The 27,099-nt window shown below is 51.8% G+C and overlaps 1 protein-coding gene across 2 annotated transcripts in view; it reads left to right on the top strand.

Moving 5' to 3' along the window:
- The window catches only part of CREB3L1 (cAMP responsive element binding protein 3 like 1), a 44,416-nt gene extending 26,407 nt beyond the window's left edge, over positions 1-18,009 (top strand). For both annotated transcript variants that reach the window (XM_024254829.3, XM_024254830.3), the window contains exons 3-12: positions 4,387-4,571; positions 6,569-6,647; positions 7,600-7,757; positions 8,919-9,068; positions 9,206-9,264; positions 9,445-9,513; positions 12,868-12,967; positions 13,943-14,069; positions 16,848-17,112; positions 17,295-18,009. In XM_024254829.3, the coding sequence (XP_024110597.1) occupies positions 4,387-4,571; positions 6,569-6,647; positions 7,600-7,757; positions 8,919-9,068; positions 9,206-9,264; positions 9,445-9,513; positions 12,868-12,967; positions 13,943-14,069; positions 16,848-17,112; positions 17,295-17,331 (1,229 nt within the window). In that variant the 3' untranslated portion in view covers positions 17,332-18,009. The remainder of the gene's footprint in view (positions 1-4,386; positions 4,572-6,568; positions 6,648-7,599; positions 7,758-8,918; positions 9,069-9,205; positions 9,265-9,444; positions 9,514-12,867; positions 12,968-13,942; positions 14,070-16,847; positions 17,113-17,294) is intronic.
- The last annotated feature ends 9,090 nt before the right edge of the window (positions 18,010-27,099 follow it).

Genomic DNA, 27,099 nt, shown 5'->3' with positions numbered 1-27,099 from the left:
CACAAAATTAAAAATTAAAAAATTAGCCAGGCATGGTGGCACATGACTGTAGTCCCAGCTACCTAAGAGCCTGAGGCAGGAGGATATCTTAAGCCCCAGAGGTCGAGGCTGCAGTGAGCTATGATGGCACCACGGCACTCCAACCTAGGCGACAGAGCAAGACCCTGTCTCGAAAAGAAAAAAAATAAAACAGAAACACTATGGGTGCTTTAACAATGAACAGTGTTCTTATCTTATTCCTCTTTCCCTCTAAAGGGCCCAGTCTTGAGTGAATTTCTTAATTTTCTCACCTGTTAAATGGGGAGAACAATGGTGCCTGCCCCCAGAGAGTTGTTGGGAGGAGTAAAGAAGCTCATTTCCCCGGGCGCATGACTCACTCCTGTAATCCCAGCACTTTGGTAGGCCGAGGAGGGCGGATCACCTGAGGTCAGGAGTTCAAGGCCAGCCTAACCAACATGGAGAAACCCCGTCTCTACTAAAAATACAAAATTAGCCGGGAGTGGTGGCACATGCCTGTTATCCCAGCTACTCCGGAAGCTGAGGCAGTAGAATCGGTGAACCCGGGAGGCAGAGGTTGCGGTGAGCTGAGATCGCGCCATTGCACTCTAGCCTGGGCAACAAAAGCGAAACTCCATCTCAAAGAAAAAAAAAATAGAAGCTCATGTGTGTCAAGGGCTTAGAGCTGTGCTCAGCGCAAGAAGTGTGAGCTGCGTCTGATAGTCTTTGAGATTCTCTAGGGGCAAAGACAAACCTTTGTACCTCCCCCCAAACCCCATGAGGGCAGGGACGTCCACCCCTCTTAGGTCAGCCTGGCAACTCCTCAGCCACCCTAAGTCTTTTTTTAGTTATTAATTTTTTTTTTGGGGGGGGGGGCAGAGTGACAGGGCCTTACTCTGTCACCCAGGCTAGAGTATGGTGTTGCGATCTTGGCTCACCAAAGCCTCAACCTCCTGGCCTCAAGCGATCCTCCCGCCTCAGCCTCCCAAATTGCTGAGATTACAGGCGTGAGCCACCACACCCGGCTCCCACGTCTATTTTTAAAGCAATTTGTCTGTGGGCCCTTTGCAGGGGGCAGCTTCCCGGAGGCCGGTGGCCAGGCCCTGTAATTTGGGAAGATTGTGGGTATTCCTGGAGCCCATGGGCAGCCTGTGGCCCAGAGCTGGGGCACTCAGGCTCCCAACAGGGTGTGGCCTGGCCTCCAAGGTGGTCAATCAGCCACTACTCCCTCTCCCCCACCACAGCAGGCCCCAAAGTCCAGAGTCCCCTCCAGCCCTGCCTTGAATGTTGGCTCCCCTCCCCTCTCCCCGTCCTACCCGCTGCTTCAATGGCTGCCAGGCAGTGGGGCCACCATGAACAGGGCTGACTTAGAGTGGAAGACTGTGGGCACCCATCAGGAAAAGGGGTGATGCCTGCCAGCCCTATTGCCCAGGTGAAACCAGGAGGCCCACTAGGTGGGCAGGAGGTGGGTTCTTCCCTCAGGAAATCTAAGCCTCACCTCTCACTGCTCCCCACTGCCGCCTCCTCCACCCGCCGCATACCCCCAGTCACCAGGTCCTGTGGATGCTTCCTTCTAAATCTGTTCCCTCCTCTCCATCACAACTGCCACTGCCTTTGCTCAGGCCTCCCCTTCTCTCTCTCCTGGCCGATTTCAATACCTCCTGCAGTTCTCCCTGCCTCCATCTTGCCTGCAGCCAGTCTAGTCCCCACACGAGGGCAGAGTGATCTTTTATATATATATATATATGTGTATATATATATGTGTATATATATGTGTATATATGTATATATGTGTGTATATGTATATATGTGTGTGTATATATGTACATATGTGTATATATGTGTGTATATATGTGTATATATGTGTGTATATATGTGTGTATATATGTGAATGTATATATGTGTGTATATATGTGTACATATACATATATGTGTATATATGTGTACATATACACATATGTGTATATATGTGTACATATACACATATGTGTATATATGTGTACATATACACATATGTGTATATATGTGTACATATACACATACATGTGTGTGTATGTGTACATATACACATACATGTGTGTGTATGTGTACATATACACATACATGTGTGTGTATGTGTACATATACACATACATGTGTGTGTATGTGTGTATATACACATACATGTGTGTGTATGTGTGTATATACACATACATGTGTGTGTATGTGTGTATATACACATACATGTGTGTATATGTGTGTGTATATACACATACATGTGTGTATATGTGTGTATATATATGTACATATATATGTATTTTTTTTTTTTTAAGACAGAGTCTCGCTCTGTCGCCCAGGCTGGAGTGCAGTGGCGCAATCTCGGCTCACTGCAAGCTCCGCCTCCCGGGTTCACACCATTCTCCTGCCTCAGCGTCCCGAGTAGCTAGGACTACAGGCGCCCACCACCACGCCCAGCTAATTTTTTGTATTTTTAGTAGAGACGGGGTTTCACTGTGTTAGCCAGGATAGTCTCAATCTCCTGACCTGGTGATCCACCCATCTTAGCCTCCCAAAGTGTTGGGATTACAGGCATGAGCCACCTCGCCAGGCCATATTTTTTTAATTGATTTAATTTTAGAGATAGGGTCTCACTCTGTCACCCAGCTGGAGTGCAGTGGTCTGATCATAATTCACTGCAGCCTTGAACTCTTGGGCTCAAACGATCCTCCTGCCTCAGCCTCGCAAAGCTGGGATTACAGGCGTGAGCTACCGCACCCAGCCATAATCTTTCTTAAAATTGCAAATTTGGGCCAGGTGCTCATGCCTGTAATCCCAGCACTTCAGGAGGCCGAGGTGGGTGGATCACTTGAGTTCAGGAGTTCGAGACCAGCCTGGGCAACATCTCTACAAAAAAATACAAAAATTAGCTGGGCATGGTGGCATGCGCCTGTAGTCCCAGCTACTTAGGAGGCTGTGGTGGGAGAACCAATTGAGCCAGGAAGGTCAAGACTGCAGTGACTCATGATGGCACCACTGCACTCCAGCCTGGGCGAATGAGTGAGATCCTGTCTCAATTTAAAAAAAAAAAAAACTAAAAAAAAAAAAAAAAATTGAGCACATAAAAAACTCTTCAGCAGTTCCCCATTTGCTTTAGGATAAAGTCACATCTCTGAACTACCCCAGCCTCTGAGGCCAAGCCACCCCCACTGGCCTTTCTGACCCCATCTTCCACTCCCCTTTGCATTCCAACTACGCTAAACTGCTTGTGACTCTTGCTATATTCCCAGCATCTAGCACAGTGCACAGCAAATGTTTACTAAATAACAATAGTTGTATTAACACTGGCTTGTATTTATTGAACACTTACTCTTTTTTTTTTTTCCGAGACAGGGTCTCTGTCTGTCTAGGCTGGAGTGCAGTAGCGCAATCTTGGCTCACTGCAAACTCCTCCTCCCAGGCAATTCTCTCTCTCTCTTTTTTTTTTTTTTTCAGACAGAGTCTCACTCTTGCCCAGGCTGGAGTGCAGTGGCGCGATCTCAGCACACTGCAACCTCTGCCTCCCGGGTTCAAGCGATTCTCCTGCCTGCCTCAGCCTCCTGAGTAGCTGAGACTACAGGCACGTGCCGCCACAGCTGCCTAATTTTTGTATTTTTAGTAGAGATAGGCTTTCACCATGTTGTCCAGGCTGGTCTCGATCTCCTGGACTCAAGCGATCCACCTGCCTTGGCCTCTCAAAGAACTGGAGTACAGGCGTGAGCCACTGCACCTGGCCGCTCAAGTGATTCTCCCACCTCAGCCTCCTGAGTAGCTGGGATTATAGACACACACCACCACACCTAGCTAATTTTGTGTGTGTGTATTTTTTGTAGAGACGGGATTTCGCCATGTTTCCCAGGCTGGTCACGAACTCCTGGGCTCAAGCGATCTGCCTGTCTTGACTTCCCAAAGTGCTGGGATCACAGGAGTGAGCCACGGCGCCCAGCCTGAACATTTACTTCTCACCAGTGTTAAGTATTAACACTCACAGTGTTAAGTGTCTTATATACATTATACTACTTAAGCCTCAGAACTTCTCTATTAGGTACGTCCTGTTCCTTTCCCCATTTTACAGATGAAGCAGCTCAGGCTCAGAGAGGTTAAGCAACTAGCCTAAGGTCACACACACAGCCAATCAAGACGAGTGTGAATCTGGTGCCCAAGCTCATTCTGTAAGCTGCTGAATGAAGAGGATGTCCTCACCTCTTCTGGCCCCAGACAACTCCCCCTCACCTCACAACCACCCTCTCTCCTGCCTGCCCCCTGGTCTACCCTAACAGCTCTCTTCAGTTCAGCCTAGAGCAGCTCCCAGCCGGCAGGCAGGGGGCTGAGACCTCTGCCCTAGAGTCCCCTGAGCTTTTCCCCTTCCCCTAGACGCAGAGCATGGAGCGTGGGCACTGGGACACAAACTGTGCTCCATCATGGTGAAGCAGGAGCAGAGCCCGGAGCTGCCCGTGGACCCTCTGGCTGCCCCCTCGGCCATGGCTGCTGTGGCCGCCATGGCCACCACCCCGCTGCTGGGCCTCAGCACTTTGTCCAGGCTGCCCATCCCCCACCAGGTGAGCCTGGGGACGGTTTGTAGGGGCTGAGGGAGGGAGGAGGGCTGATGGGTCTGTGGGAAGAGGTGCCCAAAGCCCTGTGCCCTGGGGCTCTGTGAACAGGAAGACATGAGCCTCAGGGCTGAGGGTGGGAAGCCCCCGCCCAGCCCAGGCCTCCGCCTACTCCCCTGGCTGCCCCTTCACCATCCTACAACGGGCACAAGCCACAGCCCCCTTGGAGTAACTGAGGCTCTCGCCTGTGCAGAAAAAGACAGCTTGCAGGGCTCCAGGCAGGGCTGGCATCAGGAGCCCAGTCCAGGGTCTCAGAGGTGGAGACAGCCCAGGCCACTGACTTTTCTCAAAGCTTCAGGATTTTTAAAAAAGAAAAAAAGACCAAAATGGAAATTACAAAAAAAAGTGTGCTATATTCCAATTGTTTACATTTATGAGATTAATATTTTTAACCCACACTCTCAGGCTGAATTCCCTCCTCCACGAATGTGTAGATGACAGCATTCAGCTATAAACCCAAGACCCCTCTGGGAATGTGAACCCCAGACCCCTGGCTCCTAGCCGAGGCCCTGCCTGAGTCCCAACTCGGTGCCTCCTTTGTGTTCTGGGCACGTTGCACGTCCTCCTTCTCTGTAAAATGGGCTCATGAACCCCCTAAGGTGCTTCCAGCCCTAGGATTCCACAGGATGAGCAGCATCTTGAAATCCCTGGATGGGAGCGTGGCTGGCCCTGCCCCCTGCTGGCCACACGGCTCACTTGCTCTAACTGTACGTGGCCGAAGGCAAGAAAGGTCAGCCCCTCCCTGCTCCACCACAGACCCGTGGGATCAAGGGTCGGCGGCAAATATGCAGGATCTTTTGAGACCATCTCCAAGACTAGTTCTGAGACTCCTCAGGCCTTGCCAAAGCAGAAAGGGACGGAGTGACAGCAGCAGCAGCCAGGGGAGAGGAGGCTTCAGAAAGGGAAACTGAGGTTCAAGGGGTTAAGTAATTTGCCCAAAATCATACAGTTAGAAGCAACTGACCTGCCTTCCAAATTCGGCCTGCCAGACCCTGAAGCCCACGCGAGTGAGGTCATAACCCCTAGTGGAAGGCACAGGAGCTGGCACTGTCAACAGTGAGCTCTCTGCACCGCAGTCCCCTCTCTGTCACTCGAGGGCTGAGCTGGGATGCAGACCAAGGAATCTCCAAGGTCCCTGCCAACTTGAACCTTCTGGGATTCTTACTCATCAGCCTACATTCTGGATTCTGCGTCCCACCCACAATATCACGATCTTCTCTCTGGGGCTGCAGCCCAGCGCCTGCAATCCAGCCCCCAACACCGTGCCTTCCTCAGAGAGAGCACCACTTACTTGCATGTCGGTAGTCACGTGTACAAAGCCATGCATGTTCTTGAAGTCCTTTCTGGAACAACAAGTCAGAATAGAAATAAAGAGAAATGCATGTTTGTTAAAAATGTCCATCTGATTCTATCAGGCCTTTGCTTCAAACCCATTAGGAGCTCTCATTGCCTCCAACTTCTTTGTCTGGATTCTACTTCTATTTATACCCTGGGACTCATTTCAGACTTTGACTTCTCAGGGAGCATCCTCAGAGCCCCCAGCCAATTAATGCCTCCTTCTGTACTATTGCTACCAGCCATTGAACAGCTACACTGTTCCAGACATTACCTCTTGCCATTATCCTCATGGCAATCCACATACCAAAGCCTGTGTGGACTTCACAGTTGGTGTAGAAGGTGGCCCCCCACCTCAGAGGCTCACCTTCTCTGAACTTAAGGTCTGAGCTACACTGCTTGGCCACCAATCCTTTCTCTTAGGTGTGACTTGGCTTCTCTAAGTTCAAGAACTTGCCTCTGTTCCCTTGCAGCTGTGCCCAGAACTCCGAGCCTAGCCACTTCCCCAACTGTGCAGGGCAGGCCACCAGCCTTAGGGAGGAGGTGGGTAGATGGCAGGGTGGGGACAGACCCAGGGGCAGCTAATGGAGCTGGGCTTGTCTGCTCCTCAGGCACCGGGAGAGATGACTCAGCTGCCAGTGATCAAAGCAGAGCCTCCGGAGGTGAACCAGTTCCTCAAAGTGACACCGGGTAGGTGTGTCCAGAGGAAGGGCTCTTTTTTCCTCCAGTCATAGGCAGATAGCATCCCCACTTCCTTGGTTCAGCCAATCCCTGTCTCTTGACAACCTTCCCCGCCCCAGAATATCCTCTCCACCCTGCCCTACCCACTCTCCCTCCATCCATGCCCACTGTTTGTCCAGTCCTCTTCTTTTTTTTTTTTTGTTTGTTTGTTTGTTTGAGATGGAGTCTCACTCTGTCGCCCAGGCTGGAGTACAATGGCACGATCTCAGCTCACTGCGACCTCCCCATCCCAGATTCAAGCAATTCGCCTGTCTCAGCCACCTGAGTACCTGGGATTACAGGTGCCCACCACCACGCCTGGCTAATTTTTGTATTTTTTAGTAGAGACGGGGTTTCGCCATATTGGTCAGGCTGGTCTTGAACTCCTGACTCAGGGGATCCACCTGCCTCAGCCTCCCAAAGTGCTGTGATTACAGGCGTGAGCCACTGCACCCAGCCTTCCTCCAGTCCTCTTCTTGCCCAGTCTACTGCTGCCATCACTCCTGCTTGCCCAGCCTGACCCTATGAGAGAGAGGCCCCAGTCACCTTCTGGGGTTGCTGAGCTGGAGCTTAGTGATCTTCTGGAGTCACTGAGCTTAAGGCCCTGAACCCTGTGAAGTCAGAGGTCGGGGAGGACCTCCCAAGAATTCAGCTCCTATGATGTCTATACCAAGGGCGAGCCGTAAAGGAGCTGGGCCTCTGTGGTGTCAGATGAGGCAGCACCCAAGAATTGGCTACCCAGATGTCAACTGTCTTTCTGACCCTGCAGAGGGGCTTCTGATGTCATAGCTGAGACCAAGGGCCTGGCAGTCCGTGTCCCACAATGTCAGGGCTTGTGCAAGCCCATGGTCAGCTGAACTCATGATGTCCAAGTGGAGCTGGTATGCAACGTTGCTAACCCGGTTTCCCCTGCTCTCCCCAGAGGACCTTGTGCAGATGCCTCCGACGCCCCCCAGCAGCCATGGCAGCGACAGCGACGGCTCCCAGAGTCCCCGCTCTCTGCCCCCCTCCAGCCCTGTCAGGCCCATGGCGCGCTCCTCCACGGCCATCTCCACCTCCCCACTCCTCACTGCCCCTCACGTAAGGAGCTGGGGGTGGGCTGATCCCAGAAGTGAGGAATTGAATACATCCGCCTGAGTGCACTGGCCAGTCGGGAGGGTTTGGGAGCTCCGAGACTGATCACCACCCTCATCAGAATTCAGAGGGATGCTTACCTGGCAGATGGGAGTTCGAATTCTTTTTTTTTTTTTGAGTCTCGCTCTGTTGCCCAGGCTGGAGTGCAGTGGCTCAATCTCAGCTCACTGAAACATCTGCCTCCCAGGTTCAAGCAATTCTCCTGTCTCAGCCTCCCAAGTAGCTGGGATTACAGGCACTTGCCACTGTGTCTGGCTTTTTTTTTTTTTTTTTTTTTTTTGAGATGGAGTCTCATTCTGTCGCCAGGCTGGAGTGCAGTGGCACGATCTCAGCTCACTGCAACCTCCGCCTCCCAGGTTCAAGTGATTCTCCTGCCTCAGCCTCCCGAGTAGCTGGTATTACAAGTGCACACCACCATGCCCAGCTAATTTTTGTACTTTTAGTAGAGACAGGGTTTCACCATGTTGGCCAACCTGGTTTCAATCTCTTGACCTCGTGATCTGCCCACCTCGCCTCCCAAAGTGCTGGGATTACAGGCGTGAGCCACCGCGCCTGGTCGGGAATTCAAATCCTTTCGCCCTGCCTCATGGTGAACAGGAGACTGTTGCAGAGCCAGGACTAGAACTTGACATTCCTGACCTCCAAGGGATGACCCAGGCTGCCTCCCAGGAGCGCTGTGTGAGGGACAGTGCCCAGATGGTCCAGAATCCCCACGAAACATGGAGCTAGGCCCTGAGCCCTGGGATGGGTGTGGAGTCTCCCAAGCCAAGATTGGAGGGAGGGGTCTGAGGGAGATGCTGTTTGGGGCACCCTGGACAAGTAAGCTTTGAGGGTGCGGTCTCAGGGATGGGATCCAGGAAGCCCTCCCGAACAATGCACTAAGAGCCTAACACCTGAGCTCTCGGCACCATCCTGGCACCTGACACATGTTACTGAATTTCACCCAGATCCACTCTCTTTTCAGATGAGGAAACTGAGGCATAGAGAGTTGTGTGCCTTGCCCAGGTCATATAGATAGCACATGGCAGAGCTTGAATTTGAACCCAGGGCTGCCTGGGCTTGAATTTGAACCCAGGGCTCCTAACTACCACATCGTACTTCCTGCAGAAATTACAGGGGACATCAGGGCCACTGCTCCTGACAGAGGAGGAGAAGCGGACCCTGATTGCTGAGGGCTACCCCATCCCCACAAAACTCCCCCTCACCAAAGCCGAGGAGAAGGCCTTGAAGAGAGTCCGGAGGAAAATCAAGAATAAGGTAAAGCCTGCCACCCTGGGGCTTCAGAGGGCTTCCTTTGTGGGTGGGCTCCCCTGGCATACCAGCTCTGAAATCGGGGGTCCCAGGAAGTGAATATGTGGCAGTGCTAAACCTTGTTTTTGGGCCTCCTCCTCTAGATCTCGGCCCAGGAAAGCCGTCGTAAGAAGAAGGAGTATGTGGAGTGTCTAGAAAAGAAGTAAGCGGCTTGGGAGGGGTGGGCAATCCACTCCCTTGCCTGACTTGCCCTCCCCTAGACCCTCCTTCATGGGGCAGCAGAGGCAGGGGGCACAGGGAGTGTGATGGTGGTGGGCTGGGCCGAGGGGCTGTCATGAGTCTGGGGGCTGCTCCTGAGCCTGTGCCTGCTTGGCCCCTACAGGGTGGAGACATTTACATCTGAGAACAATGAACTGTGGAAGAAGGTGGAGACCCTGGAGAATGCCAACAGGTGGGTGGTGCCTCCTGCATCCAACCTGGCCCCCTGCCCCTCTGCAACCCGTGCCTGGCTCTGCATAGCTCTGGGAGACAGGGGAGAGGAGAGAGAACTAAGTTTAGGATGACAGGGACCCCAGAAACACACCCTGTAGCCTTGGGCCACTTACATCCTGCACCTCCCTGTGTTCCCATTTTCCCTACCTACACCTGGCAGGGCTGGGGAGTTGCTTAAGTGAGCAGTTATTTTCAAAGTGTGGTCCTCAGACCAGCAACAATCCCTGGGAATTATTAGAAATGCTTATTCTCAGGCCCCATGCCAGGTCTACTGAATCAGAAGCTCCAGGGGTAGGGCCCAGTGCCCTGTGTTTTAATAAGCCCTCCAGGTAATTAGGTTGCACCCTCAAGTTTGAGAACCACTGGTGTAAATCCTTGTTACTCAAAGCCAGCTGCCCCAGACAGGCAACATCAGCATCACCTAGGAGCTTGTTAGAAATGCAGGCTGGGCACAGTGGCTCACGCCTGTAATCTCAGCACTTTGGGAGGATGAGGCGGGTGGATCATTTGAGGTTAGGAGTTCGAGACCAGACTGACCAACATAGTGAAACCTCATCTCTACTAAAAATAGAAAATTAGCTGGGCATGGTGGTGGGCGCCTGTAATCCCAGCTACTCAGGAGGCTGAGGGAGAAGAATCACTTGAATCCAAGAGGCAGCAGTTGCAGTGAGCTGACACTGTGCCACTGCACTCCAGCCTGGGCCAGACTCAAAAAAAAAAAATGCAGAATTTCAGAACTCTCTCCAGACTTACTGAGCTAAAAACTGCACATTCACAAGGTCCTTAGGTGATTCACATGTACTATGAAGTTTGAGAAACAGGAGTATAGAGACAGCAGCACAGTGCCTGGCAGGTAGCAGCCACGTCAAGTCACAGCTCTGGTTGTTACGCTGCTCTGCCATTTTTGTGACTCTGGAGAAATTGTTAAATATCTCTGGACCCCTGTTTCTTCGTCTAAATGGGGATGATAGAAACATTATCTCATAGGGCCAGGCACAGTGGCTTACGCCTGTAATCCCAGCATTTTGGGAGGCGGAGGCGGGCAGATCACTTGAGGCCAGGAGTTCAAGACCAGCCTGGCCAACATGGTGAAACCCCCATCTCTACTAAAAATACAAAAATTAGCCGGATGTGGTGGTGCGTGCCTGTAATCCCAGCTACTCAGGAGGTTGAGGGAAGAGAATCACTGGAATCCAGGAGGCAGAGGTTACAGTGAGCTGAGATGGCACCACCGTACTCCAGCCTGGGTGGCAGAGTGAGACTCTGTCTCAAATAAAAAAAAAAAAAGAAAAGAAACATTATCTCATAGGATTGAATGTGAGGGTATTTATGAGATCCTGCGAATAAAGGATCCAGCCTGATGCCTGGCATTTAGGAATGTGCAATTCATGTTAGCTTTTATTCTTCTTTCATTATTTTTATTTATTTATTTTCTTGAGATAGGGTCTCACTCTGTTGCCCATGCTGGACTGTAGTAGGGTGATCATAGCTCACTGCAGCCTCAAACTCCTGATTCTCCCCCCTCAACTTCCTAAGTAGCTAGGACCATAGGCGCACACCACCACCCCTGGCTAATTTTAAGTATTTTGTAGAGACGTGGTCTTGCTGTGTTGCCCAGGCTGGTCTCCAGCTCCTGGGCTCAAGCATACCTCCTGCTTTGGCTCCCAAAGTGCTGGGATTATAGGCGTGATCCACTGCACCTGGCCTTCTTTCATTATTTTTACTTTTTTATTTTTATTTACTTTTTTTTTTTGAGACAGAGTCTTGCTCTGTCGCCCAGGCTGGAGTGCAGTGGCACAATCTCGGCTCACTGCAACCTCCGCCTCTTGGGTTCAAGCAATTCTCATGCCTCAGCCTCCCAAATAGCTGGGATTATAGACGTGTACCACCACACCCGGCTAATTTTTGTATTTTTAGTAGAGACAGGGTTTCGCTATGTTGGCCAGGCTGGTCTTGAACTCTTGACCTCATGTAATCCTCCTGCCTCAGCCTCCCACAAGTGCTGAAATTACAGGCGTGAGCCACCACACCCCGCCATTATTTTCATTCCAAATTCCTGATAGTGCCCAGCCATGAGCCTGTGGTAGGTCTTTAATAATTATTTGCTGGGATTAATTACAATAACCTAGACAACAGCCTTGGTATGCAGCAGGTGCTCAACACAAGACTTTTTCCTTCTTTCCTTCCTTCTCCCCCAGCTTCTCCAGCGGGATCCAGCCACTCCTCTGTTCCCTGACTGGCCTGGAGAATCCCACCTGACCCCCCACCCCACCCCTCTGTCTCTAGCTGGGGTTCCTTTCTGGCCCAAAGTAGGTCCAGGCCCTTGGAGTTATTTCGCCACCTGCTGTACATTATGGGAACTGCAACCCCTACGTGCCCGGTTGGGTGGAGAGAGATTAAACATTTGCCCACCAAGCCTGTGCTGAACGCATTCTGTGTGCACCCAGAGGATTCCACGCTGAGTGGGACCCAGGCCTCACCCTCAGGGAGGCCACAGTTAGTAAAGGAGACTGATGTGGAAATCTATAAATAAACAAAGTGCCGTGATAAAAGCAAACACAGCAATAAAACAAAAATGGCTGGGCACGGTGGCCCATGCCTGTAATCCCAACACTTAGGGAGGCCGGAGCGGGTGGATCACCTGAGGTCAGGAGTTCCAGACCAGCCTGGCAAAACCCCGTCTCTATTAAAAATACAAAAATTAGCCGGCGTCGTGGCACACGCCTGTAGTCCCAACTAGTCAGGAGGCTGAGGCAGGAGAATCACTTGAACCTGAGAGGCGGAGGTTGCAGTGAGTCGCAAACGCACCAGTGCACTCCAGCCTGGGTAACAGAGCGAGACTCTGTCTCAAAACAAAACAAAACAAAAAACCTAACAAAAACAATAGCTACCATTTACTAGACACTCACTACATACCAGGCACTGTGCCAAACAGCTCCTTCTTATCAGCTCAGGGTGCTGGGGGTGCCAGGGAGGGAAGGTCGATGAAACCGTGGCGGGTGTCGGTTAAGCAAAAGAAGGCTGGCCTCTGTGCAGCTGGGGGCAGGCCTTCCCTCCTCCAACCCCCTTGGCCAGGAGCATCACAGGGCAGGCCTGAGCTTCCACAGGGTGACCCAGCCAGTCACCATGAGGCAGGCCCCAGGTGCCAGGCCACTCTGCAGAGGAGCCACGCAGGAGGTGACCTTTCCTATCTTGACTGAAACGGGCTCCTGGTGTGGAGGCCAAGTCTGGAGCCAGCCCCCTAGGAGAGCTCCAGGAGGCAGAGATGCCTGCGGGGTCGAAGCCTGCCAGCTGACTGCTGTGCCCTCCTCAGGACCCTGCTCCAGCAGCTGCAGAAACTCCAGACTCTGGTCACCAACAAGATCTCCAGACCTTACAAGATGGCCGCCACCCAGACTGGGACCTGCCTCATGGTAGGTGTGGCTCCCTCCACCACAGGCCCACAGGAGGAGAGTTCTTCCCAAGGCTGGCTTTTTCCAGGGTTGTGCAGAGCTTTGAGGATCAGTAACATCGTGGGCAGCGTCACCAGGGTACACCATCCTGGCGCCTGGTGGGCTGGTTCTAGCCAACCCCAGCCTCCTTCTCCAAGCCCTTGGTGCCTTCTGCCTCACACCCATCCCTGACTGGTTAACACAGTGTAGATGTGTAGGTGACTCCAGTGGCCCCAGCTAGGGGACAGCTGGGCAGGTTCCTTGAGGAGGTGGCTTCCACAGGCCTTGTGCAGGGAAGGGCTTGGGGAGACTCAGGGAAGAACTGACATGGTTCTTTCTGGAACAGAAGGCAGTGAAAAGGCTGAGGAAACCCCTGGAAACCTGGAAGGCTCCCAGGGTGTGCTTCAGACCTCTTCCAGTCCCTCTTCCATCTTCTTCTGGAAATGGCCAGTCTCTTGCCACCTGGCTCAGCATACCCCGGCCCTCCGAGACCCTCAAGCTGTCAGGCGGCAGAGCCAGGCTATGGGCAGGGTAGTGTGGGCTCCCTGGCTCTCAGCACCTCCCGCTAGCCAGGCTCCCCAGAATCCTGCTGAGAACGTGATGTGGCGGTGTGTCCCCCTCCCTCGTCCCAGCCCCAAGCCCCACCTGCACCTATTCCTTCCTTTCCTGATTCCTCTACCCCATAAGGGGACTTCACATTGGCCACTTCCCTCTTACTTCTAGCACTGCCTGTGGCGACCCCCCTACAATGGGCTGGGATGGCCTGGGCGGCCCCTGCCTTCCCCAGAGAGGATAGGAGACCCCACACGTAGGAGGGAGTGGTCGACTGGAGGAGCTGCTTCCTTGGGAAAACGCTAAGACTTTTGTGCCTGTTGGTTTGGGGGAGGAGGAGTGGGGTGGTCAGGGCCGTGGCCCCTCTTTGCCCCAGATCTGATGCCACTGTCTCTTTGCTACCAGGTGGCAGCCTTGTGCTTTGTTCTGGTGCTGGGCTCCCTCGTGCCCTGCCTTCCTGAGTTCTCCTCTGGCTCCCAGACTGTGAAGGAAGACCCCATGGCCGCAGACAGCGTCTACACGGCCAGCCAGAGTGAGTGCCCGCCTGTCATGCCAGCTCCCTGGGCTGGGGCTGCCCTGCCCCAGCCCCAGTGTCCGGGCAGAAGCCAGACATAAGAGAGAAGCCAAGTGTGGGGTCAGCATTATCTCATTTTGCCTCATTTTCCAGATGGGGAAACTGAGGCCCAAAGAGAGTCTATGCTTTGCTCAGTGTTTGTGGTAGAATTGGGACTAAAATACAGAGCTCCCGATGCCCAGCCTAGCTCCCAGAGAGCTTCAGGTGTGGCTTGCAGGAGGTGGGTTTAGGGGATAACAGGAATGTTCCAGCCCCGGGCCCCATGCATTATGGTGCCAGTGTTTATGGGGCATCTGCTAGGCACCATCAGTATCTCATGATAGGGACAACAAGTGAGTTTCAGCTCAAAAGCCATTTCCAATAAGGTGGTGGTAGCTGCCTGAAACACTGAGTTAAGAAGGACCCTGGGCCGGACGCGGTGGCTCATGCCTGTAATCCCAGCACTTTGGGAGGCTAAGGCGGTGGATCACCTGAGGTCAGGAGTTCGACACCAGCCTGGCCAGCATGGTGAAACCTCATCTCTACTAAAAATACAAAACTTATCTGAGCATGGTGGCATGTACCTGTAGTCCCGGCTACTTGAGAGGGGTGAGACAGGAGAATCACTTGAACCTGGGAGGCAGAAGTTGCAGTGAACCAAGATCACGCCACTGCAGTCCAGCCTGGGTGACAGAGTGAGACTCCATCTCAAAAAAAAAGAAGGACTCTGAGGCACCATTCAGAATTGACAGGAAGGAGTGTCATGATCCACTGATAATGTCTACCATGGACAGAGGAAGAGTAGCGGTGGTGTGGGTTCAGATATCTGCTGTTTCCAAGGGGGATAGTAAACGTACAGTGGTTAGGAGCATGGGGATGTCATGGCCATCGTAACTGGCACTGCCACTTGCTGTGTGACCAGGGGCATGTGTCTTAAGCTTTCATTTCTTCATCTAGAAAATGGGAGTGGCAATTTTGTACTTACTGAGCCATGGCTGTGAGACAGTGCATGAAACAGCACAGTGTCTGTGCTTATGAAATGAGCACGCTCAGTCTCTTAGAGCTCACAGAGGAGAGAATAGCTACATCACAGTAGCTGGCAAAGGGAGAACCAGGGTAGGGCCCAGCAAAGAAGAGTGTGGATTTCAGAGGCAGAGAATCCTTCAGGTGGACCCACAGAGGAACTTCCTGGCTATCCCTCATCACTTACCAGTCAGTCACTTACCAAGAACCACGTGTCTGGCAGGACAGGAGGAGGAAGAGGAAACAGATGGGAGGTCAGAGGAGGGAAGATTAAGGAATGAGTTTCAAGAAGGAGGGATATAGCAGGGAGGATGAGCTAGACATTGAGGGCCTTGAGGGGAGGAAGCTGGTGTGGGGAGGGTTAGGGAAAGAGGAAGTAGAGACAGGGAGAGTGAAAGCTCCTCCCCGGACACGTGCAGGCTGAGGAGGAGAGAACAGGGTGGTTACTAAAGGCGGGTGGGCAGCAGCGATGCAAGGTCTGGAGAGCCATGTGTCTGCTTTTCCAAGGCCACAGAAGCCACTGGAGAGAAAGGAGTGGAAAGAGAGCTGGAGTTGATGGATAAAGCCACAGTGAGAGGAGGGAATGAATGAGCCCCTTGGAGGGAAGGCAGTGGGTTTTAGGCCCAGGATCTAGGCTGGGTGGAGAGGAAGACACAACCCAGCAGGCAGATGGCTTTGGAGCAGGCTGGTTTGCAGAGCTGGCACATTGCACAGTTCCAGGGACCTCTGTTCACACAGACTACAAGGTCATGGCTGCAGAGCCGGAGGGGCGGCAGATCCCAGGGCCAGGCAGACCTGGATTCGCATCCTCCCTTCAGGCAGAACAATTTCCCTGAGTGCCTGGAGCTTCAGTTGCCTCCTCTGGGAAGCGGGGCTAAAGAAACCTCATTCCCTAGAGTTTCTCTAAGATTTTAACCACCCTACTTAGGTCTATGGGCCTTGGATAATGCCTAACAACTGATGGGTGTCCAACACATATTTGTGTTTTCCTTCTCTGAAGGGCAAATTAGGATCTAGAATGGGGAAGAGACTTATTCCAGGTCTCACAGAAAGTAAGTGGTGGACTGGCCGGGTGCGGTAACTCACTCCGGTAATCTCAGCACTTTGGGAGGCCAAGGTGGGAGGATCACTTGAGGCCCAGGAGTTCAAGATCAGCCTGGCCAACGTGATGAAACCCCGTCTCTACTAAAAATACAAAAAGTAGCCCAGTATGGTGGCATACACCTGTAGTCCCAGCTACTCGGGAGGCTGAGGCAGGAGAGTCGCTTGAGCTCGGGAGGCGGAGATTGCATGGAGTCAAAATCGTGCCATTGCGCTCCAGCCTGGGAGACAGAGCAAGACTCTGTCTCAAAAAAAAAAAAAAGAGAGATAGAGCAAGTAAGTGGTGGAGGTTAGAACACAGCTCCCAGATGCCCAAACTCAGTACCCTCTGCTAGGAAGAGGTGACTTTTCTGAGTATTTCCTCAACACAGTTTCAATCACTTCCCCTGTATTACCTCATTTAAACCTCTCATTTACATGAGGTTGGTCCTAGTATCCCCATTTGACAGATGACTACACTGAGGCTCAGAAAGGTTAAAGCAAAGTGTGTGGCTTACCTGAGGTCACACATCCGGGAAGTGTCAGAGCTGGGACTCAGATCCAGGGCCTGCGTCCTTAACCACTAGGCCATGAATGTGGCCAGGATGTTGAGGGAATCTTGGGCATGCCGCTCATCCTACACTCCCTCTCCAGTGCCCTCCCGGAGCCTCCTATTCTACGATGACGGGGCAGGCTCATGGGAAGATGGCCGCAGCGCCCTGCTGCCCATGGAGCCCCCAGATGGCTGGGAAATCAACCCCGGGGGGCCAGCAGAGCAGCGGCCCCAGGACCACCTGCAGCATGATCACCTGGACAGCACCCACGAGACCACCAAGTACCTGAGTGAGGCCTGGCCTAAAGACGGTGGAAACGGCACCAGCCCCGACTTCTCCCACTCCAAAGAGTGGTTCCACGACAGGTGGGTGGGTGGCCCCTTTCCCTCCTGAGGTCTCAGGCTCCACCTGCCTCCTGCCCACTCTTGGTCCCCACATTGGCCACACCCTCCCAAGGCCCCATCCCTACTGGGTCTAGATCCAGCTTGCAGAGGGTAAGAGGGTTCCTGCTGGACAGAGTCATCCCTGGCCTCTCTTCTCTCTCCAGGGATCTGGGCCCCAACACCACCATCAAACTCTCCTAGGCCATGCCAAGACCCAGGACATAGGACGTACCCCTGGCACCCAGAAGAGGAGTTCTTGCTCACTAACCCGGATCCGCTTCATGCCCCTGCCTCCTGGAGCTTCCCATTCCAGGAGAAAAGGCTCCACTTCCCAGCCCTTCCTTGCCCCTGACATTTGGACTCTTCCCTTGGGCCGACCACTCTGTTCTCATTCTCCTTCCCACCAGTATCCATCCGTCCTTCTCAGACAAACCACTCACTGGGTACCCCACCTCCTCTCTCATATGCCCACCACGACCACTGCCTCCCTGCCCCCACACCTGCACCCAAACAGACACATCAACTCACCCCACTCACAGACACCCCCTCACCCCACCCCCACTGTACAGAGACCAAGAACAGAAATTGTTTGTAAATAATGAACCTTATTTTTTATTATTGCCAATCCCCTAAGATATTGTATTTTACAAATCTCCCTCTTCCCTTCGCCCCTCCCTTGTTTTATATTTTATGAAGTTAGTGCGGGCTTTGCTGCTCCCTGGCCCAGGAAAGAGGGACTCCCCGACCCTCACCTGGCACCCCTCTGCTGCTGCCCAAGCCGCTGGGCCTTTTTAATTGCCAAACTGCTCTCTTCATCAGCTCAGCACATGCTTTAAGAAAGCAAAACTGAAAAAAAAAAAAAAAAAGATGCAGCATCAACTCCTGACTTTGTGCCTTTCTTCATTGGAGGGGAGGGAAAGTAGAACCAAAGGGCAAGGAAACAACAAGGGCAAGTTGATTTTATATTCTGGCAGGGGATGTGGGGGTATAGGAGTATGAGAAGGCATTTTTTTTTTTTTTTTTTTTGTAGTAGAGGTAGGGTCTCGCTATGTTGCCCAGGCTGGTCTCAGACTCCTGGGCTCAGTCTGCCCACCATGGCCTCCCAAAGTGCTGGGATTACAGGCGTGAGCCACTATGCCCAGCCTGTTCACTTTTTATTTTCCAATATTTTGTTGACTGATTTGTTATTTCCTCTTCTGTCTTTGGGCTTTATTTATAGCTTTTATATGTGTATGCTTTTAATTGAGGATTAGGAAGATAGTTCAGATAAATGTTTTTTATCTGCCTATTTAAGGAGAACCCCATGTATGTATGTATGTGTACATGAATGAATGACAAGATCTCACTCTATGGCCCAAGTTGGAGTCCAGTGGTGCAATCATGACTCACTGTGGTTTCAAAATCCTGGGCTTAAGCAATCTTCCCCCTCAGCCTCCCAAAGTGCTAGGATTACAGGCGTCAGCCACTGTACCTGGCCAAGAAGGCATTTCTATTGGGCTTTCTCTTCTAGCCAGGTGCAGAATTCAAACCAAACAGCCAAAGAATCTGCAGCAATTCACTCACCTCAGGGCTGCTCCAAGGATCAAGACAGAGTATCGAAGCCACCGTCTTGGCCTTTGGGGATGGCCACTGCAAGAATGGAGCCTCCACTGTGGGCCAGGCACTGTGCTAGACACTTCACATACTATACCCAGTTTGGTCCTCCTAAGACCTGCCAGTTTCTTAGTTCTTGTATCCTTTGCCTCAGCTGGATTGAAGGCACAGACTTCTAAGTCAGAAGAGCTGCATTTGAGTATTGGAGCTGCCACTTGCTAGCTGTGTGTGGCAGGTAGAATTCTAATATAGCCTCCAAGATTCCCATCCACTGGTGTACACGCCCTGTTGAATCCTTCCCCTAGAACATGGAGGGGACCTGCAAAGATGAGAGGCCATCACGCTCGTAATTAGATGATCTTTTCTGGAAACAGTTAAGAGATTTTGCAGATGTAATTAAGATCCCAAATCAGATGATTTTGAGTTCATTAAAAAGGGAGATGAGGCCGGGCACGCAGTGGCTCATGCCTGTAATCCCAGAATTTTGGGAGGCCGAAGTGGGCAGATCACTTGAGGTCAGGAGTTCCAGACCAGCCTGGCCAATATGGTGAAACCCCATCTCTTTGTAGAAACACAAAAATTAGGTGGGCATTGTAGTACACACCTATAATCCCAGCTACTCGGGAGGCTGAGGTAGGAGAATTGCTTGAACCTGGGAGGTGGAGGTTGCAGTGAGCCGAGATCATGCCACTGCACTCCAACCTGGGTGACAGAGCAAAACTCTGTCTCAAAAAAATAAATAAATAATAAAAAGGTAGACGATCCTGGGTGGGCCTGGCTTAATCAGGTGAAAGCCACAAAGGAAGGGACTGGGCCTTCCTAAATAGAGAGAGCACCTTCTGCTGGCCATGGGGCAGAAAGCCATGCTGTGAGGGGAGGGGCGGTTTCTAGGAGCCAAGGGTCCCAGTGCCATAGCAGCAAGGACCCAAATTCTGCCAACAACCTGAACACGCTCGGAAGATGACCCCAAGCTCCAGATGCAAACACAGCCTAGACAATACCTGGCTGCAGCCTGGTGACACCCAGAGGGAAGGACCGTGTTAAGCCATACCCAGACTGTGAGCCATGGACCCGGAGATAGGGAGTGTGTGTTGTCTGAAGCTGCCAGGTGGTAGTGATTTTCTAGGCAACACAGGACATAAGTAAGACACTCTGTAACCGGAATCTCTCTGAACCCCCATTTCTCCATTTGTAAAACAAGGCTGTACTGGGGACTCAAGGAGGTAAGTCATCTAAAGTGCTCAGAACAGGGCCCAGAACTAGTGAGCTCCAAGAAGCACCAGCTGTGCGTTAAGAGGCAATGTCAGGGCCGGGTGCAGTGGCTCACGCCTGTAATCCCAAGCACCCTGGGAGGCCAAGGTGGGTGGAACACCTGAGGTCATGAGTTCCAGCCTGGCCAACATGGCAAAACCCTGTCTCCACTAAAATACGGAAATTAGCCGGGCATGGTGTCAGATGCCTGTAATCCCAGCTACTCATGATACAGGGAAAATTGCTTGAACCCGGGAGGTTGAGGTTGCAGTAAGCCAAGATTGCACCACTGCACTCCAGCCCGGGTGACACAGAAGACTCTGTCTAAAAAAAAAAAAAAAAAGGAAAGAAAGAAAAGAAAAAAGGCAATATTGATACCATGTGCTACAGAGGAACTCACAGGGGGGCTAGGAAGGCACAGAGGAGAATACCTCACCCAGACCTGAGCAGCAAGGCTTTCTGGAGGAGGGGACATTTGCAGGAAATGGCCAGACATGGTGGCTCATGCCTGTAATCCCAGCGATTTGGGAGGCCAAGGTGAGAGGATTGCTTGAGCCCAGGAGTTCAAGGCCAGCCTGGGCAACATAGTGAAACCCTGGTCCCTAGGCAAATTTTTTTTTTTTTTTTTTTTTTTTTTTTTGAGATGGAGTCTTGTTCTATCGCCCAGGCTGGAGGGCAGTGGCACGATCTCAGCTCACTGCAACCCCCTGCCGCCTTCCAGGTTCAAGCGATTCTCCTGCCTCAGCCTCCCAAGTAGCTGGGACTACAGGCACACGCCACCACGCCCAGCTAATTTTTGTATTTTTAGTAGAAACGGGGTTTCACTGTGTTGGCCAGGATGATCTCGAACCCTTGACCTTGTGAGCCACCCACTTCCGCCTCCCAAAGTGCTGGGATTACAGGCGTGAGCCACCATGCCCGGCCACAATTTTTTTTTTTAATCATGATAATAATGGCACATGCCTGTTGTCCTAGCTACTCAGGAGGCTGGGGCAGGAGGATCGCTTGAACCCAGGAGTTCGAGGCTGCAGTGAGCTATGATCGTGCTACTGCACTTCAGCCTGGGTGACAGAGGAAAACCCCCCACTCTAAAAATACTAATAAAAGGCAGAAAAGAGGAAAAGGGGCATGCCAGGAAAAAGCAGCAGCCTGGGCAAAAGACTTCAAGGTGAGACAGAACAGGAAACATTTCAGAAAAGTCAAACAGGCCAGGCGAGGTGGCTTGTACCTGTAATCCCAGCACTTTGGGAGGCTGAGGTGGGAGCATCACTTGAGCCCGGGAGTTGGAGACCAGCCTGGGCAACATAGCAAGACCCTATTGAAAGAAAAGAAAAGAAAAGTCAAATAATTTACAATAGCCAGAAGGTATAGGCCAGAGACGCTAAGAATTAAGCCTGACTGATGAGCCAGGGCCGGATCCAGAGGGGTCACGAATGCCTTGCTAAGGCATTTGGACTTTATCACGCAGGCACGATACTTTCATACACAGAAGCAAGGGCACAGTGGTGGGATGGTGCCGACACCACCTCCAGCCACCCACCAGGAGAAAAGTGGGACGAGGCCAGGCAGAATCATGAAAACTCAGAACTGGCCTCCACGCCCCTTCCCCTCAAAGCTTCAGCTTGACCACCTCCAGTGACAGTGACAGAGACCTCACTGCCTGCTGCTGGGCATCAGTTTTAACTGCTGGAAAGCGTAGGCCTTTATAACAAGGCCATTAAAGGCTGGGCTCCAGATCCCATGCTGTTATTATTATTATTTTGAGACAGAGTCTCACTCTGGTGCCCAGGTTGGAGTACAGTGGTGCAATCATGGCTCATTGCAGCCTCCACCTCCCAGATTCAAGCGATTCTCCTGCCTCAGCCTCCAGAGTAGCTGGGATTACAGGTGTGTACCACCACATCTGGCTAATTTTTGTATTTTTATTAGAGATGGGGTTTCACTATGTTGGCCAGGGTGGTCTCAAACTCCTGGCCTCAAATGATCCACCCGCCTCAGCCTCCCAAAGTGCTGGGATTACAGGTGCAAACTACTGCACCTGGCCTCACTGTTATTATTATTAATGATAACTTTTTTTTTTTTTGAGACAGGATCTCACTCTGTCGGCCAGGCTGGAATGCTGTGGCATGATTACGGCTCATTCCAACCTCCACTTCCCAGTCTCAAGCCATCCTCCCACCTTAGCTTCCTGAGTAGCTGGGACTGCAGGCATGTACCATCATTACCTCAAAGGCCCCAGGCCGGCGGTGGAAGTTGGGGAGTAAACCAGCCATGGGGATGTCATGATAGAGGGGTGTACAGGATATTAAGGGACACAGAGTATCATGTAATTCAGATGGAGGGGGAGGTGAGGGAAGGCAGCCGGAAGGAGGGTGACCCTTGAACCGAGGCTTCAAGGATGGGAGGAGTTGGTAAGACAGAGAAGGGGTAAGAGCATTTGGAGTGGAGAGAATGGCAAATGCAAAGGCATGGAGCCATGAAAAGCAAGACTAGGGTGGTGCAAGCGGGCTTTGATACACACATGTGATGGCTTCTGCCGCGCCAGTCATCCTGCTCGGATTGCCACAGCAAACCCTTTGTTATACCTGGAAACCAGGGAGCAGAATACAAGGAGGCACCTGGACAGACCTGAGAAAGGGTACCTCCTGGCCGAGCATAGTGGCTCACACCTGTAATCCCACCACTTTGGGAGGCCAAGGCGGGCGGATCACTTGAGGTCAGGAGTTCGAGACCAGCCTGGCCAACATGGTGAATCTCCGTGTCTACTAAAAATACAAAAAATTAGCCAGGCGTGGTGGCACACACCTGTAATCTCAGCTACTCAGGAGGCTGAGGCACGAGAATCACTTGAACCCAGGAGGTAGAGGTTGCAGTGAGCCGAGATCGGACCACTGCACTCCAGCCTGGTGACAGAGAGAGACTCCGTCAAGAAAGAAAAGAAGAGAAAGGGAAAGAAAGAGAAAGAAAGGAAGGAAGGAAGGAAGGAAGGAAAGAAGGAAGGAAGGAAGGAATGAAGGAAGGCAGGCAGGCAGGCAAGCTCCTTAAACGTCACACCTTAGGTGCCAGCTTGTTTACCCTCGTCCTGGCCCTGAGGAAAACCATGGCCCTTCCAGAGATCTAAAGAAAGAACACCTTATCCTGAAGGGGTGGGAGCCACTGCATCCTTTCAAGCCAGAGAGTGAAAGAATCAGATGTCCCTGCCCTGAGGCTCTGCAGAATGGAGAAGATGAGATTATTCCAGACAGAATTAGAAAGAATCATCAACAAGCTCTGACATCAAATTGGCTGTGAGGTCCAGGAGCAAGGGTGGGGCCTGAAATGACCCACTTGGAGGTCCTGAGTGGGTGATGAGGCTGTTGACCATGACAGGGATTCAGGAGGAAGAGCAGGTTTGGAGAGAAAGATTAGAACTCATTTTAGCACACCTGGCATTTGAGTTGCCTGTAGAACATTCACATTGTAAGTATAGGGCTTGGGAGAAAAAGATCCCAGCCAGAGATGAGGAAATTGTCAGCACTCAGGTGGTAGGTGAAAGCCTTGGGTCTGCATAAAGGGATGTGAGACAAGGGCAGGACTCCAGGGAAGAAGACATTAAGACTGGAGGGAAAAGGAGTGAACCAGAGGGCAGAGAAGGGATGGTCGGAGAGGAAAGAAAACCAGGAGAGATGAGTGCCCAGAAACTGACCAGGAGAGCGCTTCCTGGAGGGATGGCCACGGGTGTCCTCGCTACTGGAGTGGAGGCTGAAGCAGGAAGCTCATGTGAGCCCAGGAGGCTGAGGCTGCGGCAAGCTGCGATTGCACCACTGCACTCCAGGCTGGGCAATAGAGCAAGACCCAGTCTCTAAAAAAGAACTTTTTTAAAAATGTGGTTTGGGCCAGGCATGGTGGCGCACGCCAGTAATCCCAGCACTTTGGGAGGCTGAGGTGGGCAGATCACGGAGTCAGGAGTTCGAGACCAGCCTGACCGACATAGTGAAACCCTGTCTCTACTATACAAAAAAAAAAAAAAAAAATGAGCCGGGCTTGGTGGCGCACGCCTGTAATCCCAACTACTCAGGAAGCTGAGGCAGGAGAATCGCTTGAACCCGGAAGGTGGAGGTTGAAATGAGCCAAGATCACGCCACTGCACTCCAGCCTGGGCAACAGAGCGAGACTCTGTCTCAAAAAATAAAATAAAATAAAAAATGTGGTTTGGAGCAGTTTTTCAGATGGGAGATCATTGACCATGGTTATTTCTAGAACACAGAGCCAACAGAGGGAAAACCCAGAGGGCCACAGAAAGGATGGTAGATGTGGGAGGTGGGAATGGGATCCAGGAGAAGGTGGAGAGATCCACCTTTGGACAGAGAGGACTAGACAAGAAGGGAGAGCATTCTGTGGGTGCAGAATTTGAGGAGACAGGAAACCGAAGGAGTACTCCAATAACTGAGGTGTGGGAGAGGGGCAATGAAGGAGTACTCCAGTAACTGAGGTGTGGGAGAGGGGCAATGAAGGAGTACTCCAGTAACTGAGGTGTGGGAGAGGGGCAATGAAGGAGTACTCCAGTAACTGAGGTGTGGGAGAGGGGCAATGTGGAGGGTTGGCATGGGCGTGGAATGGGGAGAAAAGGGACAGTTTGAAATAGTCACTCAGAAGAAGGAAAGACAAAGCTGACATTTAGTATGACCTCTCATCATTCATTTATTCATTTAGCAAGTATTCATGGGTGTCCCTTGTGGGCAGGGCACCATGCCAAGAATGGAGCTCAAACAAAACACAGCTCCTAAAGGAAAGGGCTGGAAATCTAGGCCGGGCACGGTGGTTCATGCCTGTAATCCCAGCACTTCGGGAGGCCAAGGCAGGCAGATCACCTGAGGTCAGGAGTTTGAGACCAGCTGGCCAACATGGTGAAACCCTATCTCTACTAAAAATGCAAAAATTGGCTGGGCATGGTGACTCACGCCTGTAATCCCAGCACTTTGGGAGGCCAAGGCAGGCGGCTCACGAGGTCAAGAGATTGAGACCATCTTGGCCAACATGGTGAAACCCTGTTTCTACTAAAAATACAAAAATTAGCTGGGTGTGGTGGCACGCACCTGTAGTCCCAGTTACTTAGGAGGCTGAGGCAGGAGGATCGCTTGAACCCGGGAGGCAGAGGTTGCAGAGAGCCAAGATCGCGCCACTGTACTCCAGCCTGGTAACAGAGCGAGACTCTGTCTCAAAAACAAAATACAAAAATTAGCCGGGAGTGGTGGCACGTGACTGTAATGCCAGCTACTTGGGAGGCTGAGGCAGGAGAATCGCTTGAACCTGGGAGATAGAGGTTGCAGTGAGCCAAGATCGCACCACTGCACTCCAACCTGGGAGACATAGGGAGACTTTGTCTCAAAAAAAAAAAAAAAAGAAAAGAAAGAAAGAAAGAAAAAAAGAAAAGAAAAAAAGGAAAAAAAAAAAAAGAAAGAAAAGAACTGACAGCCAGGTGCAGTAGCTCATGCCTGTAATCTCAGGGCTTTGGGAGGCTGAGGCGGGTGGATCACCTGAGGTCTGAGGTCTGGAGTTTGAGATCAGCCTGACAAACATGGTGAAACCCCATCTCTACTAAAAATATAAAAATTAGCTGGGCGTGGTGGCGGGCGCCTATAATCCCAGCTACTTGGGAGGCTGAGGCAGGAGAACTGCTTGAACCTGGGAGGCAGAGGTTGCAGTGAGCCAAGATCGCACCACTACACTCCAGCCTGGGCAACAAGAGTGAAACTCCAACTCAAAAAAAAAAAAAGAAAAAAAGAAAGAAAGAAAAGAAAAAAAAACTGAAAATCTCTCATCTCCCCCTTTTTTTTTGAGACGGAGTCTTGCTCTGTCACCCAGGCTGGAGTGCAGTGGCGCAATCTTGGCTCGCCACGATCTTGGTCTTCCGGGTTCAAACGATTCTCCTGCCTCAGCCTCCCAAGTAGCTGGGATTACAGGTGCCTGCCACCATGCCCAGCTAATTTTGTGTGTGTGTGTGTGTGTGTGTGTTTTAGTTGAGACGGGGTTTTACCATGTTGGCCAGGCTGGTTTGAAACTCCCGACCTCAAGTGATCTGCCTACCTCGGCCTCCCAAAGTGCTGGGATGACAGGCGTGAGCCACCGCACCAGGACTGCATCTCCCATTTTTGACTAGTTACCCTGTGCCAGGCATTGGACTGAGGATCTGAATATCCCAATTAGGAATTTAAGTGATCTTCAGGGGTGGGTATTTTTACAGATGAAGAAAGGGAGGTTCAGAGAGGTGACTGACTTGGCGAAGGTCATGCAGCTGGAAAATGTCAAGGCTGGCATCTGAACATAGGTTTGTTTGGCTTCAGAGTTCATGCTGCCCCTCAACCCCTCTCCCCAGTCCCACTTCCCATGTCCTCTAGGCCTCCCTGCCTCCGCCAGCTTCATATTACTGCACAAGATCTAAGAACATTGGAGCTTCCTGAAGTAACTAAGCCAAAGAGCTCAGGGTTGGTGAGCTGGTCAAAGTGTGGTCATCTGTGGTCACTACCCTCTGCCCATTCATCCAAAGCCGTCTTCCCGGCCTGTGTTGAGAAGCAAGGCAAGGTTAGTCCCCATGCATAAGCCACCTGTTAACATGCCACCTCCTCAGTGCCATGTGTCATCGTCCCAAGGGGGCCCATCCCCAGTGTGTCCCCAGCAATGGAGCTGCAGTCCCCACACTCTATTGTCAGCCCTTGGCAACCTGCTTTGCCACACACATATGATGGCTTTTGTGGTGGCAGTCATCCTGCTCAAATTGCCACAACAAACCCTTTGTTATACCTAACCCAAAGCTCTGGAAAAAGGGAGAGTAGCTGTGGGCAATGCCTGGAGCTGGTATGGGCAGAGGCAAGGTCCCAATCCCAGGCAAAGTTCTGATCTCGGAGGGGTTGGATGACCTCAAGAGCCATTTGGCCAAACTGGGCACATATCTGATGTCAGTAACAGGTACCCCTGGGGTCTTTCCAGGGAGTGACGTAGGCAGGCTGGGAACTCAGCTCCAAAGCAGCATGAGATGCTTTGTGGGCTCTGATACCTGTGCTACACTAAGTATGATCTTGGCAAATCACTTAATCTCTCGAAGCCACAGTATCCTTATCTGTTATATGGTGCTCACTCTCTTAAAGA

The sequence above is a fragment of the Pongo abelii genome, chromosome 9, assembly GCF_028885655.2.
Source record: "Pongo abelii isolate AG06213 chromosome 9, NHGRI_mPonAbe1-v2.0_pri, whole genome shotgun sequence".
NCBI lineage: Eukaryota > Metazoa > Chordata > Mammalia > Primates > Hominidae > Pongo > Pongo abelii.
The sequence above is the reverse complement of the archived record's forward strand: the minus strand, read 5'-3'. Positions and strand labels throughout refer to the sequence as shown.